Raw genomic sequence first — 19,143 nt, forward strand, 5'->3', positions numbered from 1 at the left:
AGACAGGAAACAGAGAGTAGGAATAAACAGGTCTTTTTCCGGGTGGCAGGCAGTGACTAGTGGGGTACTGCAGGGATCAGTGTTAGGGCCCCAGCTATTCACAATATATGTTAATGACTTGGGTGAGGGAACTAAATGTAACATTTCCAGGTTTGCAGACAACACAAAGCCGGGGAGGGAATGTGAGCTGTGAGGAGGATGCAAAAAGGTTCCAATGTGATTTGGATAAGTTGGGTGAGTGGGCAAATGCATGGCAGTTGCAGTATAACATTGATGAATGTGAGGTTATCCACTTTGGTTGTAAAAACACAAAGGCAGATTATTATCTGAATGGTGATAGATTGGGAAAAGGGGAGGTACAACGAGACCTGGGTGTCCTTGTACACCAGTTGCTGAAAGCAAGCATTCAGGTGCAGCAAGCAATTAGGAAGGTGAATGATATGTTGGCTTTCATTGCAAGAGGATTTAAGTACAGGAGCAAGGATGTCTTACTGCAGTTATACAAGGCCTTGGTGAGACCATGTCTGGAATATTATGTGCAGTTTTGATCTCCTTATCTGAGGAAGGATGTTGTTGCCTTGGAGGGAGTGCGAAGAAGATTTACTCAGCTGATTCCTGGGATGGCAGGATTGGCACATGAGGAGAGATTGGATCGATTAGGCCTGTATTAACTGGAGTTTAGAACAATGAGAGGGGATCTCATGGAGACCTATGGATTTCTGGCAGGACTGGACAGACTAGATGCAGGGAGGATTTTCCCGATGACTGGGGAGTCCAGAACCAGGGCTCACAGTCTCAGGATATGGGGTATGCCATTTAGAACCGAGATGAGGAGAAATTTCTTCACTCAGAGGGTGGTGAACCTGTGGAATTCTCTACGGCAGAAGGCAGTGGAGGCCAAGTCATTAAATATATTCAAGAAGGAGATAGATATATTTCTAAATACTGAAGGGATCAAGGGATATGGAGAGAAAGCAGGAACAGGGTACTGAATTAGACGATCAGCCAAGATCTTTTTTGAATGGTGGAGCAGGCCCGAAGGGCCGAATGGCCTACTCGTACTCCTGTTTTCTATGTTTCTGTGTTTTTCTCTGTTAACTTTTAGGTTAACAGAAAATGTTGGACAGGATGGATAGGGAGCAGCTGTTCCCCTTAGTTGAAGGGTCAGTTATGAGGGGCCACACGTTTAAGGTGAGGGGCGGGAGGTTTAAGGGGGACTTGAGGAAGAACTTTTTTACCCAGAGGGTGGTGACGGTCTAGAATTCCCTGCCTGGGAGGGTGGTAGAGGCGGGTTGCCTCACATCCTTTAAAAAGTACCTGGATGAGCACTTGGCACGTCATAACATTCAAGGCTATAGGCCAAGTGCTGGCAAATGGGATTAGGTAGACAGGTCAGGTGTTTTAATGCATCGGTGCAGACTCGATGGGCCGAAGGGCCTCTTCTGCACTGTTATTCTGTGATTCTGTTAACATGCTAATTAGTGATACGTATGAATTTGTGTGATGAAATGGAGGTAAACTGTGTTTCATAATTTGAGTTCCTTTTAGAACAAAAACATAAATTAGCTATGTTTTGAAAGCCTGCTGTATTATGCTGATAGCATGTTCCATGTTTAGATTTTTGTAAATAAAAAACAGAAAATGCTGGTAATACTCAGCAAGTCAGCAGCATCTGTGGAGAAAGAAACAGTTAACGTTACAAGTCGATGGCCTTTTCTGTTTATGTTTCAGATTCCCAGCATCTGCAGCATTTTGCTATTGCTTTCAGATTTTCTTTGCATGGGTATGTGTATGTGTCTGAGAGGGAGTGACAGACACCGAGATTCACATCCAAGATTCTGTGACAAAATGCTAAATCCCATGTTTGTAGAGATCCTTTAGAAAGTTGTAATCCAGTGATTGCAGACATGGGATCCCTCCACTCAGTTCTTTCAGACCCATGCCTTGTTCCATCCCTGTTGACACACTAAAAATCTCCCAAAGTCAAAATTTACATATAATACCAGTTGTACCAGAACTTGGGTTCACCTATCACAGTTTTGCAAAACCCTAGGTTGTTCCTACATAATGATGATTGATCAAAGGACCCAATACTGCCAAATTTGAGCAACTGTTCTGTAGTATTGTGAAACTCCAAGACCATTTCTTGATGTCACCAAAGCCTAAGACCATCCCAGTAATATTTTCCGAACTGGAAAAGGTCATCAACTTTGCTGCCAATTTCCACCCTTCTCTTACCTTTATGTGGTCCATCTCCAACACTTCCCTTCCCTTCTTCGACTTTTCTGTCTCCATCTCTGGGGAAAGACTGTCTACTAATATTCATTATAAGCCCACCGACTCGAATACACCTCCTCACACACTGCTTCCTGTAAGGACTCCATTCCATTCTCCCAATTTCTCAGTCTCTGATGCATCTGTTCTGACGATGCAACTTTCCACAACAGCGCTTCTGACATGTCTTCCTTTTTCCTCAACTGATGATCTCCTCCACCCCCCCCCCCCCCGCCCCCCCACTGTGGTTGACAGGGCCCTCAATTGTGTCCAACCCATTTTCCGCACTTCTGCCCTCACCCCTTCCCCTCCTTCCCAGAACCACGACATCGTTCCCCTTGTCCTCACTTTCTACCCCACGCGCCTACACATCCAAAGAATCATCCTCTGCCAATACTGCCACCTCCAGCGTGTTGCCACCATCAAACGCATTTTCCCCTCCACTCGCCTGTCAACATTCCAAAGGGATTGTTCCCTCCGCGACACCCTGGTCCACTCTTCCATTACCCCCACCACCTCGTCCCCTTCCCACGCAATCGCAGGAGGTTTAATACCTGCCCTTTTATCTCCTCTCTCCTCACCATCCAAGGCCCCAAACACTCCTTTCAGGTGGAGCAGCAATTTACTTGTACTTCTTTCAATTTGGTATACTGTATTCGCTGCTCACAATGCGGTCTCCTCTATACTGGGGAGACCAAACACAGATTGGGTGACTGATTTGCGGAACACCTCCACTCAGTCTGAAAGCATGACCCTGAGCTTCTGGTTGCTTGCCATTTTAACATCCCCCTGCTCTCATGCCCACATTTCTGTCTTTGGGCTGTTGCAGTGTTCCAGTGAACATCAACACAAGCTCGAGGAACAGCATGTCATTTTCCGATTAGGCACTCTACAGCCTTCCAGACTAAACACGGAGTTCAGTCATTTCAGAGCATGACTGACCCTTTTTTATTTTATTTTAATTTGTTTTCTCACTTTTTTACCATGTGCATGCCTTAAACTGAGTTTTTCATGTTTGTGCTTTTGGCTAGGGCTGTTCATTATTCTGTCATTAACACTGTCTCTGCGTTAATGTTTTGTCTTTCACCACACCATTAGCGCACTCTCTTTGCCTTTGCCCCATGACCTCCTTGTCAGTTAATCTCTCCGGCCCTCTGTCCGATTGCACACCTTCCCTTTTGTTCTCTTTCTCTCTTTCCCCCCCCACCACCTTCGCTTTACTTGCTTAAAACCTATTACATTTCTAATCTTGGCCAGTTCTGATGAAATGTCGCAGACCAGAAATGTTAACTCTGCTTTTCCCTCCACAGATGTTGCCAGACCTGCTGAGTATGTCCAGAACTTTGTTTTTATTTCAGATTTCCAGCATCTGCAGTATTTTGCTTTTTTATCAAAGCCCAGTGCTGTCCTCATTTACTAGTGAAGCACAAAACTGCCCCTGCCCAACCACCCACCATACAGCTGCACACTATTTCCCCATCCCAGTTTTGGCAAATACCGAATAACTAATTTTAATTTGTGCATCTTGCATACCATTTTGCTGCATATTCACAGTATTAAAAATGACGATGGATTAAAATTAAATGGATTATTAAAAGTCAGTTACAGTTTTCGCAGAATAATAGAGTTGTGGAAATTAATCCCCGAAGTACAGTAAAATTCCAGAATATTATATAACAATGGAATTTGGCTTAATCAGCCACTGTAAATCAGTGGTCATGATGTTTGATTTACTAAGAGCAACCACTGGAGATTTATTCAGTGAATTGACTCTAGCTAGATATTTTTCAATCTTTTTCAAGTTTCAAGTAAGTTATTTTGTGGTTAAACGGATTATTGCAATGAAGAATATCATAATTACGTTAGTATGCAGGTCTGACAGACTCTGCATTATCTATTTCTTAAAGTGTTAACTATGGAAATTATTAGCAGCATTATGGGGGTTCTGTTTTTAAGCTAGCTATCTAATTCTTACTGCGATAGTGTTGCGCTGACTTAAATCTGAATCCAGGTACATATGTCTGGAAGTTTTAAATTTGTACATGTTAAAGCATTTTCTTATCTGCTTTATCTTTGAGATTTCCATAAGTTACTGCCCTGTTATTCACTATGTTGTAGTAAAGTTTATTGCAATGAGAAATTGTAATACGTGACTATGTAAAGAAAATTAAAAATTGTTTCCTTTTTTTCCAAACAGCTGTTTGCCAGCCAGTGAAACTTTCCGCAGTAATGTTGGCAAAGCGATTGAGAACTCCATTCCTCCTTTACTGTATAATGTGTTGGACAGAAAGGATAAATCTGTAAGCAATATTTTATTTGACAGATTGATTTTAGTAGGCATCTTATTTATTTTGTGTGTTTTGGATGCATTTGTTCAAGTTCATGATAGAGAATGGAATACATCCATTTCTGGTGCAGAATTGAGCCCTCTGTTACCTGTTCTTGACAGGACCTACTATTAAATTATTGTACTGTTGCCATATTTTCATTTCTCGCTTTCAAACCTTCAGAATGAGATTTGCATCTTATGTTGCATTGTGAGAGGATAATTTTTGAACTCTGCCTGTATCCCTCAGACCTGGTTTAAGATTTATTCAGGACCTTGCGGATTACAAAGAAAGGAGGCTTCCGTACCGGAAGCCTTGACAAGATGATTGATGAGGGAAGGGCGGTGGATGTTGTCTATATGGACTTTAGTAAAGCCTTTGACAAGGTCCCGCATGGCAGACTGGTGAAAAAGGTGAAGTCACATGGGATCAGAGGTGAGCTGGCAAGATGGATACAGAACTGGCTCAGTCACAGAAGGCAGAGGGTAACAGTGGATGATTGTTTTTCTGAATGGAGGGATGTGACTAGTGGTGTTCCGCAGGGATCAGTGCTGGGACCTTTGCTGTTTGTAGTATATATAAATGATTTGGAGGAAAATGTAGCTGGTCTGATTAGTTAGTTTGCGGACGACACAAAGGTTGGTGGAGTTGCGGATGATGATGAGGATTGTCAGAGGATACAGCAGGATATAGATCGGTTGGAGACTTGGGCGGAGAAATGGCAGATGGAGTTTAATCCGGACAAATGTGAGGTAATGCATTTTGGAAGGTCTAATGCAGGTTGGAGGTATACAGTAAATGGCAGAGCCCTTAGGAGTATTGACAGGCAGAGGGATCTGGGCGTACAGGTCCACAGATCACTGAAAGTGGCAACGCAGGTGGATAAGGTAGTCAAGAAGGCAAACGGCATTCTTGCCTTCATCGGTCGGGGCATAGAGTATAAAAATTGGCAAGTCATGTTGCAGCTGTACAGAACCTTAGTTAGGCCACACTTAGAATATTGCATGCAATTCTGGTCGCCACACTACCAGATGGACGTGGAGGCTTTGGAGAGGGTACAGAGGAGGTTTACCAGGATGTTGCCTGGTCTGGAGGGCATTAGCTATGAGGAGAGGTTGGAAAAACTCGGATTGTTTTCACTGGAACGACGGAGGTGGAGGGGCGACATGATAGAGGTTTACAAAGTTATGAGCGGCATGGACAGAGTGGATAGTCAGAAGCTTTTTCCCAGGGTGGAAGAGTCAGTTACTAGGGGACATAGGTTTAAGGTGCGAGGGGCAATGTTTAGAGGGGATGTGAGAGGCAAGTTTTTTACACAGAGGGTGGTGAGTGCCTGGAACTTGCTGCCAGGGGAGGTGGTGGAAGCAGATACGATAGCGATATTTAAGAGACATCTTGACAAATATATGAATAGGAAGGGAATAGAGGGATATGGGCCCCGGAAGTGCAGAAGGTGTTAGTTTAGACAGGCATCAAGATCGGCGCAGGCTTGGAGGCCGAATGGCCTGTTCCTGTGCTGTACTGTTCTTTGTTCTTTGTTCTAGTTTTGAGCTCGGTAGGCTAATCTCTGACTATCCCATACTATTGCCGTATTGCATTAAATATACTTAAATTTTACTCACATGTGTACTGAAATTTGCCATTATAAACCTTTTAGACCTTTGAAGGTTTTGCAGAATAATTTTTTAGTCATTCGGAACAGTGCCTTTCAATGATTCAGTGCCTTTCGGCATCGTAAAAACCTTTGCTGATCGTTAACTCTAAGGCCTGACTTCAAAGAAGTTAATCCTGTCATCCAAATGTAAGCAGTCTTGTGCCCATAATTTGGACCAGTCAAAACTGCTTACTTAAACTGGCTGGATTTCACAACTCTGCAAAGTAACTCATTACTTGAAAACTAAAATTGACCATTGCATTTCTTCTTGACTTGTACCTTCTGCCTGATGATCAAGGAGTTGCCATCTTGCATTCAATTCATCTTGAGGCTGAAAGAGGATTCATTTATGTGAAGAACCTAGAACTGGGGAGAAGTTGTAAAAAGAAATAATTATTAAGTATGGTCTGACTATTGCTTGTGTGTATGGTTGTCACAGTTTTGGGGTTTTTAATGCTCGGTAGTCTTTGGTGTTCAGCATCACATTTCACTTCCATAAACAGATCTTGTGATCTTGAGTGTACCTTTTCTGATAAATATCTGACTAATATCTTGTTAAACAAGAACGTGACTGAGGGTTCTTTGAATAGAACTTGCTGTGTGTATTGGCTACTGAAATGTGACGTGTGATCACGTGAATTCTCTCCACTTTATGTAAGGTGAGATAAATATTTATTCTGAAGCAAGGCACAGACTTGCACAGACAGCAGTAGCTGGTGGTGAGCTGCTTTCTTGAACCTCTGCATTCCTTGTGGTACACCCACAGTTCTGTTACAAGGGAGTTCCAGGATTTTGACCCAGCGGCAGTGAAGGAATGGTGATATAGTTCCAAGTCAGATGGTGTGTGGCTTGGAGGGGAGCTTGCAGGTGGTGGTGTTTCCATGCATCTGCTGCCCTTGTCCTTCTAAGTGGTAGAGGTCGCAGGTTTGGAAGGTGCTGTCGAAATAGCCTTGGTGCGTTGCTGCAGTGCATCTTGTAGATGGTACACACTGCTGCCACTGTGAATCAGTGGTGGAGGGAGTGAATGTTTGTGAATGGGGTGACAATTAAGCAGGCTGCTTTGTCCCAGATGAGCTTCTTGAGTGTTGTTGGAGCTGCATCTATCCAGGCAAGAGGAGAGTATTCCATCGCACTCTGACTTGAGCCTTGCAGATGGTGGACAGGCTTTGGGGAGTCAGGAGGTGAGTTACTCACCGCAGGATACCTAGTCTCTGACCTGCTCTTTTTTTTTTATAGTTTAGTTTAGTGATACAGTACTGAAACAGGCCCTTCAGCCCACCGAGTCTGTGCCGACCATCAACCACCCATTTATACTAATCCTACACTAATCCCATATTCCTACCACATCCCCACTGTCCCTATATTTCCCTACCACCTACCTATACTAGGGGCAATTTATAATGGCCAATTTACCTACCAACCTGCAAGTCTTTTGGCTTGTGGGAGGAAACCAGAGCACCCGGAGAAAACCCACACAGACACAGGGAGAACTTGCAAACTCCACACAGGCAGTACCCAGAATTGAACCCGGGTCGCTGGAGCTGTGAGGCTGCGGTGCTAACCACTGCGCCCCTGTGCCGCCCTGTGCTCTTGTAGCCATGGTATTTATATGGCTACTCCAGTTCAGTTTCTGGTCAACTGGGTAACCCCCAGGACATTGACTGCATGAGCAGTATACTGCTTAAATATTTTTGTCACTTGACTAAATTAAGATAAGAATGAATATACAGCTTACTTTCTCTCTAAGCGTAGGCTATCGTCTCTAGCTTAACCCTTCAAAGCTCAACTCATTAAGTTTCAAAATGCAGGCGGTCATTCCTCGCTGTGTATACTGCTGGCCCACTGCAGAGCGGTGATATCACATCAGAGCTCCTTGGATCCCCACCATCATCGCTGTGGTGCATGATAGTGAGTTTCCTGGAAAATTGTGACTTTGGACCAGTGTGAACAACATGCTTGCTTATGGCAGTTATCACCAATAATGCCATTGTAGCAATTACAGGCCAAGGTAAATTATGGAAGATAATCATTTCTAACACTGCAGCACTCCCTCAGTACTGAGGTGAAGTGTCAGGCTAGATTATGTACTAACGTTTCTGCTTGTGGGGCTTGAATCCACAACCTTCTGACTCCGAGATAAGCGTACTGTTACTAAGCTAAGTCTGCTACCTGCTATAAGATTCAGTTTTGAATATTCATGGCTGCAAAGCTTTTTAGGGATTGCAGCAGTGTTGAGGAAGATTTTTCATTCATCTAACCAATAGATAGAACATAGAACAGTACAGCACAGTACAGCCCTTCGGCCCACGATGTTGTGCCGAACCTTTAACCTACTCTAAGATCTAAGTAACTACCTACCCTTCATTCTACTATCATCCATGTACCTATTCAAGAGTCGCTTAAATGCCCCAATGTATCTGCTTCTACTACCACCGCTGGCAGCGCATTCCACGCACCCACCACTCTCTGTGTAAAGAACCTACCTCTGACATCTCCCCAAAACCTTCCTCAAATCACCCTAAAATTATGCTCCCTGGTGATGGCCCTTTCCACCCTGGGAAAAAGTCTCTGGCTATTCACTCTATCTATGCCTCTCATCATCTTGTACCCCTCTATCAAGTCACCTCTCATCCTTCTTCGCTCCAATGATAAAAGCCCTAGCTCCCTCAATTTTTCTTCGTAGGACATGCCCTCCAGTCCAGGCAGCATCCTGGTAAATCTCCTCTGCACCCTCTCTAAAGCTTCCACATCCTTCCTATAATGAGGCGACTAGAACTGAACACAATATTCCAAGTGTGGTCGAACCAGGGCCTTATAGAGCTGCAGCATAACCTCGCGGCTCTTAAACTCAATCGCCCTGTTAATGAAAGCCAACACACCATATGCCTTCTTAACAACCCTATCAACTTGGGTGGCAACTTTGAGCGATCTATGGACATGGACCCCAAGATCCCTCTGTTCCTCCACACTACCAAAAATCCTGTCTTTAAGCCTGTATTCCGCATTCAAATTCGACCTCCCAAAATGAATCACTTCACACTTTTCCAGGTTGAACTCCATCTGCCACTTCTCAGCCCAGCTCTGCATCCTGTCAATGTCCCGTTGCAACATACAACAGCCTTCCACATTATCCTCAACTCCAGCAACCTTCGTGTCATCGGCAAACTTGCTAACCCAGCCTTCCACTTCCTCATCCAAGTCATTTATAAAAATCACAAAGAGCAGAGGTCCCAGAACAGATCCTTGTGGAACACCACTGGTCACCGAGCTCCATGCTGAATACTTTCCATCTACTACCACCCTCTGACTTCTATGGGCCAGCCAATTTTGTATCCAGACAGCCAACTTTCCCTGTATCCCATGCCTCCTTACTTTCTGAATGAGCCTACCATGGGGAACCTTATCAAACGCCTTGCTAAAATCCATATATACCACATCCACTGCTGTTCCTTCATCAATGTGTTTTGTCACATCTTCAAAGAATTCAATAAGGCTTGTGAGGCATGACCTGCCCCTCACAAAGCCATGATGACTGTCTCTAATCAAACCATGCTTTTCCAAGTAATCATAAATCCTATCTCTCAGAATCCTCTCCAATAATTTGCCCACTACCGACGTAAGACTGACTGGTCTATAATTCCCAGGGTTATCCCTATTCCCTTTCTTGAACAAGGGAACAACATTTGCCACCCTCCAATCATCTGGTACTACTCCAGTGGACAGTGAGGACGCAAAGATCATCGCCAAAGGTGCGGCAATCTCTTCCCTCGCTTCCCGTAATATCCTTGGGTATATCCCGTCTGGCCCCGGGGACAAATCTGTTCTCATATCATTCCAAATATCCAGCACACCCTCCCTCTTAACCTCAACCTAGTCAAGCATATCAGCCTGTTCCACGCTGTCCTCACAAATGACCAGGTTCCCCTCACTAGTGAATACTGAAGCAAAGTATTCATTTCGGACCTCCTCTACCTCCTCCGACTCCAGGCACAAGTTCCCTCCACTGTCCCTGATCGGCCCTACCCTCACTCTGGCCATCCTCTTGTTCCTCACATAAGTGTAGAACGCCTTGGGATTTTCCTTAATCCTACCTGCCAAGACTTTTTCATGTCCCCTTCTAGCTCTCCTAAGTCCATTCTTCAGTTCCTTCCTGGCTACCTTGTAACCCTCTAGAGCCCTGTCTGATCCTTGCTTCCTCAACCTTAAGTAAGCTTCCTTCTTCCACTTGACTGGCTGTTCCACATCTCTTGTCATCCAAGGTTCCTTCACCCTACCATCCCTTCCCTACCTCATCGGGACAAACCTATCCAGCAGTCGCAGCAAGTGCTGCTAAACAACATCCACATTTCTGTTGTGCATTTCTCTGAGAACATCTGTTCCCAATTTATGCTCCCCAGTTCCTGCCTAATAGCATTGTAATTCCCCCTCCCCCAATTAAATATTTTCCCATCCCGTCTGCTCCTGTCCCTCTCCATGACTATAGTAAAGGTCAGGGAGTTGTGATCACTATCACCGATAATGCTCTCCCACCGAGAGATCTGCCACCTGGCCTGGTTCGTTGCCAAGCACCAAGTCCAACATAGCCTCCCCTCTAGTCGGCCTCTCGACATATTGAGTCAGAAAACCTTCCTGGACACACCTGACAAAAAACTGCTCCATCCAAACTATTTGCATAATCTTTCTTTTGCTTACTCTCTTTTCCTCCATGTTGTCAGAATGAAGCTGTCGAGCAGGATATGTATGCAAATTTCAAGAAGTTAAGTCTACAAACGGTGCCTGTTCGGGCTTTGGGGAGAACAGAGCGGGGGATGGAGGAATAATTGTCATAAAGTTTACGCTTTCAACCTTGCCCAAAGAGTTGAATCAGTTTGGAAGGAGGAGAAAAAGCAGGAGAATAATCACCAATGAAAGTAATTTTTTTGCTGAACAATGAGGAGGGAAAAATAAAACAAAAATATGTCCTTGAAATTATAGCACAGAAGAAAACAAAGAAGTTGCATTATACGTTGCCTTTCACAATCTCAGCCTGACACAAAACACTTTATAGCTAATTAAGTACTTTTGAATGGTAGTCAATGTAATGTAGGAAATGTGGTAGCCAGTTTGTACAAAACAATGTTCCACAAACAGCCAAGAGATAAATGAACCGATCATCTGTTCCAGGTGATTGAGAGATAAATGTTCACCAGGACGTTGGGAGAGTTTCCCTCCACTTTGGGTAGTGCCATAGGATCTTTAATGTCTACCTCAGGGGAGATGGAGCCTTGGTTTCATGTCTTATTAAAAAGGTGGCATCTCTGACAACATCGTATTTCCTTCGTATTGCATTGAAGTGTCAGCCTAGATTATGTGCTGAAGTCTCTGAAGTGAAGCTTAAACCCATGACGACCTGACTCTAAGGTGCGAGTACTACCATTAAAAAAAAGCTTGAACAGTTTCTTAAAGATCTCTTTTTGGATAGAGTGCACAGATTCTTGGGGTGAGAAATTAGGCTCGTTAGCAAGCACTATGGGCAGGATTTTAAGTGCTTGTCGCCGAGCTGAAAAAATGGTGCCCCCCCCCCCCCCCCCCCCCCAACATGCCAAAGAACTACTGTAATCTCCTGCGCGGTGGCTTATTTAAATTGTCAAGGCAGCCCCCCCCACCCCACCCCAGTCACGTGAAGGGAGTGGGCTGTCTGTCACCGGCAATGGCGTCAACTGCCTGTGCGCTGGCGCGATTTTAAAGGGCAGCCAGCCCTGCCGGCACATTTAAAGTTTTACAGAAGTAACCCCCCCAAAATTAAAGAAATAAATTTATAACCCCCCCTTTCCCACCCCCCCAATACAATTACAGTAACTATTTGCCCTCCCCCATCCCAAAATACTTCGCTTTTACATCTGACCTCTTTCCCCAAACTGCATAAAGTTTAAAGGTCAACTCTTCCCACCATCCCCTACACCCATTATGTTTATTTGAGCCCCGCCCCCTGTTCTGAAAATCTTACCTCCTTGCCCCTCCCCACCAGTATGGCGTCGGGTTTCCCTGGGTGGGGATTTCAAGGCACGGGAGTGCTCGTGGCCTTGACGAGGATCGCGACAGGCCTTCAAGATCGCAGGTAAGTCTGCTTAAATGTATTCATTTTTATTGATTTTGACATTTTATTTGAGGCCTCGTCACCCAGCGACAGGCTGGCCGCCACGGAGCCTTGCAGTCGCCGGGATGATTGGGCCGGGCCCTCGCGGCGTCGAGGTCCATGGCGGGCCTCATCTGGAGCCATTTTCGGGCCTCCCCACCACAGAACTTGACACTGGGGAGAACAAAATCCAGCCTTATGAGTGCCCTTATGCCTCCAAAATAGTGTCCACGTGCACATGCACACATCTGTAGGACAACTTGCATTGGATACCACATTGGTGCAGGCATTTTGCACAGCTGAATAAGTGTTAAACAACAGATGGCCCCTGCCTCACCAATGCTATTTAAAGTGATCGTCAACTACTTACAGGTTAGTTGCTGGTTGTTTTCTTCAGGCTGTTGCTATGATTGTTGGTGCTGTTTAGAGTTCTTTCAAGTTGCAAAAATCTATAGGCACTGGTATAGCAGGTGTTGAAGGGCTTTTTGCTGACTTGAGGGCTTCTGCACAAATGCGTTGCTCCCAGACATGGGTGCATCTATAGGCACTCCTTTTGTACATTAGTGAGGAGCAATGTGTGAGACGTCTGCACTTTAGTAAGAATGTCCTCACTGAAATCTACCACCTACAACCACAGCCTCAGAGCAGGGAAAGGACTGCATTACCAGTGGCTATGAAGGTGATGTTGGCGATGAACTTTTACACATCTTATTTTTTATTTATTTTATTTAGAGATACAGCACTGAAACAGGCCCTTCGGCCCACCGAGTCTGTGCCGGCCAACAACCACCCATTTATACTAACCCTACAGTAATCCCATATTCCCTACCACCTATCTACACTAGGGGCAATTTACAACAGCCAATTTACCTGTCACCTGCAAGTCTTTGGCGGTGGGAGGAAACCGGAGCACCCGGCGAAAACCCACGCGGTCACAGGGAGAACTTGCAAACTCCGCTATCTCCTTCCTGGCTGGTGTTGGACATATTTGCAATATCTCGCAGTTTGCCATCCACTGTTGGATAAAGGGAGGTCACTGAGGCTTTGTATTCCAAACCATACTTTATCTTTGTCGCTGACCATCACAGCATCCACTTGGCCACAATGAAGGATAAAAGTCACTGCAAAGTAAACATTTCAGACCAAATTTATAGATAGAATTATGCTGTATCATGCATGATTAAGTCACTAATCATACTTGTGAGTTCCCTTGGTGCCAGTTTTCTGTGTGCCTTTGCCTATTCTAGAGCTGCTATGCAGTGCCATCCCAGTGGGTGCAACATTGCTGGTGGAAGGCTGCTGACTTTTTGACAGCTGGCCTTGGAGGATGGCCTAGTGCAGCTGTGGACCTAAGAGGCCTGGCTGCTGACTGCACCATATCGACATAGATGGCAACAGTCTGGGCTACTTGGCTGTCGGGCAGTAGCCGGGTCACGAGCGGTGTAATGGGAGGAGGACTTCGTCAGAGAGGACAGACGATTCATGTTTCGTGGAACTACTGCCAGTCCCCCAGGGCAGCACCTCAGCAGTACTGTAATGTGTTGGAGTACAGATGGCTGGACTATTGTAACACCCTGCAAGTCCCTTTGCATTCTGTAATCCACAGACATGACAGAAGTTTGAGATTCCACTGCAGCACCATACATTGGGTGGGTGCTGCTTATGTTGCAATGGATGTTGCGTCGTGCTTGGTTCCACAAGTGTGCAAGTGGAGTTGACCACCACTTCCCTGCTGGAGAGGAGTGGGCAGCAAGCTTTGTGCAAAGGCCTGTGCCAAATTGGTGCCAGACCCCTCCATGCTCCTTGACATTGAACACAGGCTTTCTGGCAGGCATCCTAATGCATAAAGCATTTTGTTGTGTACATCCATCAGCATTCTTCTGTAGGCTGTCACATCTGAGTTCTCTGCAGCAGAATCTGTGTATCACCTGGCAAACTGGCACCTGTGCTGTTCTTGCCCCCTGCCTTGGCTGCAGCCTATTCATGCCCAGTGAACCACCACCAATCCCACTTCTAGTCTATCCTTTAAGATACACACAATATCAGTTTCTGAACTGGTAGCTGTGAGTGTGAAATCAAGTGATGGTTTTGTGTCTTCATCATCACTCCCCTCGGCAGTATTTTGCTTTTATGATGATGGTTTTCAGGCCTGTGTTCTCTGTACCTTGCTCTATGGCTGTGAAACATGGGCAATTTACAGCTACCAGGAAAAGAAGCTGCATAATTTCCATCTTCGCTGTCTGCGGCGTATTATGGGTATATCCTGGCAGAACAATATCACAAATGTGGTAGTTGAGTATCGGGCCTTATTGATGGAGATTGTTGGTGAGTGATGGGGGTGTGATGATTTAAACATTGGCTGAGGCGTCTGGTGAACTTGGTATGATACAGCATTTGAAGATGCATTCACCGATCTTGATCACTCGTGAGATCATTGAACTTCTTGTGGCACTGTTTCTAGGTTCTCGGGATTTGACTCCTGTCATTGACCTCCAAAGCTTTCTGCTCCCACTGCCTTTTGAAGGGCCTTCTCCCCACATCCTTTCAGATAGAGGATATCTCTCCTCGTCATCTCTTCCAACAAGGCCTCCAGTGCAGCATCCAAAAAGCCGGCTCTCTCTTGTGCCTTCCTCACTCTTTCCGAGGTCAGTTTCTCTTCAACCATGACTTCCAGCACCTGCTGCAGCCACAATGCACTTTTAAGAGGTGCAGGCTAGTCTTTGGCAGTGCAGGTTAGCTTTCAGTGGTGCTAGCCACTCATGATATTGGCCCTTGCTGATTCATCCAGCCAATGCACAGTGCGAATAGCACTGGCTGGATGCAAAGATCATTTAAATAAGCAGGCGGCAAGACATTAGCATACTGCCTGCATTGCAATCTAGGGTTAATCACGCGTCATGATCCTTGTGCTTGTTTTCAGGGGCTTTCCAATTTAGCCCCCTTAGAATTCAACAGTTCAAGATGTAGCCACTCGGGTCTTTATGCTGGCTCTTGGCTGGAGCAAGGCAAAATTAATTCCACAATCCTGCTCTTTGTCATAACTCTTAGCTGCTGCACTGTTAGGGAGTTATCTTTTGGATGATGTGTTAAACCAAGGTCCTTTCAGCCCCCTCAGATGGATGTAAACGATCCAATGGCACTTGACGAAGAACAACAGGGGAGTTGTCCCAGTGTCTGGCCAATATTTATCTCATCCAATATTACTAAAACAGATTATCTGATCACGTATTGCTGGATGCAAATTGACTGCTGTGTTTCCCTGTATTAGCAGTGACCAGACATCAAAGTTACTTAATTGGCTGTAAAGACCTTGGGCGGTCCTGAGCTTATGAAAGGCACCAAGTCTCTTCCTTTGCATTTCATTCTTTTGTGTTCTCTTCCGTTATTGGTACACACTAGTGTTCAAAGTTTATTTTTCAATTTGAAGTATGTCTGTGATGCGTGGCCTCGTGTTATTCCTCATTTCTCAAAACCTTAAAGTGTTAACACTTGTACAAGCCAAATTAAGTTTTAGCAAGTTGAGGACTAACTTAGTATTCCTTTCTAAAAAAAAAAGTGCTTAAATCAGCAAACAATAAATGAGTTGCAATTGACAGAAAAATAAAGCTAACAGTAATATCGAGGAGAATTAAAGAAAGAAATAATTTGCTTTTATATAGTGCCTTTCATGTTCTCAGGACATTCCAGAATGCTTTAAGACCAAAAAATTATTTTTGAAGCACAATCATTGTTGTTTTGTAGGAAAACACAGCAGCCAGCACTGAGCAAGATCCCATACATAGCAATAATATGAATGAATTACTAAAATAATAGTTTAGTTCTGTAAAAAAAAAAAAATTGTATTTGAGTAAGAGGCATTTTATTCAAACCCAAGTTAGCTTGAATTATGTACACTTTTCATTTTGTGTTAAGGTTATTAAGAATTACATTTTTTCATGAGCTACAGTAAAGGGGGATCTTGCCAAACAGATAAACTGAATTGTATTTTCTTGGGCTAGTGCTCTTTATAAGGACCAAGATTGAAGCAATTGGAAAATGGCTGCTGAGGTGTGAAATGATAATTCTGCGTTGCTTTTTGAAGGCTCTGTTCATAGACTGCCCTTTCAATATGATCGCTGAAGTGTTCACTGGCTAGTAAAGATCTGGAGTAAAAATATTAATTGTACATTAATAATAAATACAGGAGAAAGTAGCATTTCACATCGTATTTCATTGGCGATGCATTTTAATAGTAGCATTATTTCAATTTTAATTCCATAAATTGGAACAGAGTTTGGTTTGTGAAGAAGCTACCTGTTTGGTGAGTATCTGGAAAGTGATTAAGGTCCATTCTACTCCTAACGTTTAAAAAAGTGAAGAAACTAGTGGAAGCTTAATGAAATTATAAAAAAGAAAAATAAAATAAATAATGGAATAAAATAATTAAGTAGTTAATTAAAACACGTTAAGGATGGCAGAACAGGTGATGCGTCATGGCTGCAGCATGTGGGAGCTGCTGGATGCCAGTGTGATCCAGGGCGAACGCATTCGCAGTAAGTGTTTGCGGCTCCAAGAGCTTCAGCTCAGAGCCATTGAACTGGAGTCCAAGCTGCAGAAACAGCGACGAAGTTACCTGGACATTTTGCACCAGGCGGCGGTCACACCCCTTAGAATAGGGTCTTCTGATTTGGTCAGCGGTCAGGGACAGGAGAGTGTGGCTGCCGCTGAGGCAGCTAAGGGGACCCAGAGAGCAGGAATGCAGGAGCCTCAGCCTTTGCGATTGTCGGACAGGTTTGAGATTCTTTCAGCTTGATTGGATGAGAGTGGGGGCTGCAGGGTGGATGAGCAACCTGACCATGGCACCATGGTACAGGAAGCCATTCAAGTGGAGGGAGAGGAAAGAAATGTAGTGGTAGTAGGGGACAGTATAGTTAGGGGGATTGACGCTGTTCTCTGCAGCAAAGAGCGAGAGTCCAGACGGCTGTGTTGCCTGCCCGGTGCCAGGGTTTGGGACATCTGCTCAGAGCTAGAGAGGAGCTTTCAGTGGAAGGGGGTGGATCCAGTCGTTGTGGTCCATGTATGTACCCATGACATAGGCAGGACAAGGAAAGAGGTGCTGCATAGTCAATATGAGGAACTAGATGCCAAATTGAGAAGCGGAACCTCAAAGGTAATAATCTCTGGATTATTACCTGAGCCCCATGCAAATTGGCATAGGGCAAATAAGATTAGAGAAATTAATGCATGGCTCAAAGACTGGTGTTGTAGAGGTAGGTTCTGGTTCGTAGTGCACTGGCAGCAGTACTGGGGAAAGTGGTGGCTGTACAGTTGGGACGGCCTACACCTGAACAGTGCTGGGGCCAGTGTTCAAGTGAGCTGCATAACTAGGGAAGTAGAGAGAGTTTTAAACAGAATAGTGGGGGCAAGAGATCAAATTTGGGAAGATATGACAAATCAAGGAGTAGAGACAAGGCAAGAGAGAAAGGTATTAATATGGGAAATGATAAACAGACTGTGACAGGAAGGGACAGAGCATACCAATCCAAGAGCACATCAACAGATAAGCCTTGAGGTTACAAAAATAATAAAAGGACAAAACTAAAGCTTCTGTATCTGAGTACACGTAGCATTCGAAACAAAACCGATCAACTGAGAGCGCAAATAGAAATAAATAAGTACGATCTGATAGCCATTACAGAAACATGGCTACAGGACGACATAGATTGGGACCTGAATATTGTAGGGTACATCGCATTTAGGAAGGACAGAAAGCTAGGTAAAGGTGGAGGGGCAGCTCTGTTAATTAATGATGGTATTAGCGCAATAGAGAGGGATGGCCTACGTTCAGGAGACCAGGATGTAGAAGCAGTGTGTGTAGAGATGAGAAATCATAAAGGCAAGAAGTAATTTGTGGGAGTGGTGTACAGGCCACCTAACATTAACCACACTGTAGGACGGGGTATAAAGGAAGAAATAGTGGCAGCTTGTCAGGAAGGTACAATGATAATTATGGAGGATTTTAACCTACATATAGCCTGGACAAATCTGATGGGCAGAGGTAGCCTAGATGAGGAGTACATAGAATGTTTTTGGGATAATTTCTTGGAACAATACTTTCTGGAGCCAACCAGAGAGCAGGCTGTACTAGATCTGGTATTGTGCAACGAGATGGGATTAATTAATGACCTCATAATTAAGGTGCCCCTAGGTAGCAGCGATCATAATATTCAGTTCAGTTTGAGGGAGAGGAGTGGGTCCAAGACTAGTATTTTAAACTTAAATAAGGGCAATTATGAAGGTATGAAAGCAGAGCTAGCTAAAGTGAACTGGCAAATCAGGTTAAGGGATAGATCAATAGAGATACAGTGGTTGACATTTAAGGAGATATTTCATTATACACAGAATAGACGCATTTCACTGAGAAAGAAAAATTCCAAGGGTGGTACCCGCCATCTGTGGTTAACTAAAACAGTTAAAAGATACTTAAAGAAAACTTAAAGAAAAAGCCTATAATTGTGCAAAGATCGGAAAGGTCAGAAGATTGGACAGAGTACAAAAAACAGCAAAGAATGACTGAAAGATTGATAAGGAGGGTAAAATTAGAGTACGAGAGAAAGCTAGCTATAAATATAAAGACAGATAGTAAGAGTTTCTACAGATATTCAAAAAAGAAAAGATTTAACAAAGTGAGCATTGGTCCTATAGAAAGTGAGTCTGAGGAATTAATGGATAATAAGGAGATGGCAGATGAATTGAACAGATATTATGCATCGGTCTTCACCATTGAGGATGCA

General features: G+C 44.3%; 1 protein-coding gene across 7 annotated transcripts in view; it reads left to right on the plus strand.

Annotated features, from left to right (window-relative positions):
* The window catches only part of LOC137369594 (WD repeat-containing protein 7), a 928,502-nt gene that overhangs the window by 142,726 nt on the left and 766,633 nt on the right, over window positions 1–19,143 (plus strand). For all 7 annotated transcript variants that reach the window (XM_068030905.1, XM_068030929.1, XM_068030912.1 and 4 more), the window contains one exon: window positions 4,472–4,574. In XM_068030905.1, coding sequence (XP_067887006.1) covers window positions 4,472–4,574 — 103 coding nt within the window. The remainder of the gene's footprint in view (window positions 1–4,471; window positions 4,575–19,143) is intronic.

The sequence above is a fragment of the Heterodontus francisci genome, chromosome 1 (assembly GCF_036365525.1).
Source record: "Heterodontus francisci isolate sHetFra1 chromosome 1, sHetFra1.hap1, whole genome shotgun sequence".
In the NCBI taxonomy this organism is placed as follows: domain Eukaryota; kingdom Metazoa; phylum Chordata; class Chondrichthyes; order Heterodontiformes; family Heterodontidae; genus Heterodontus; species Heterodontus francisci.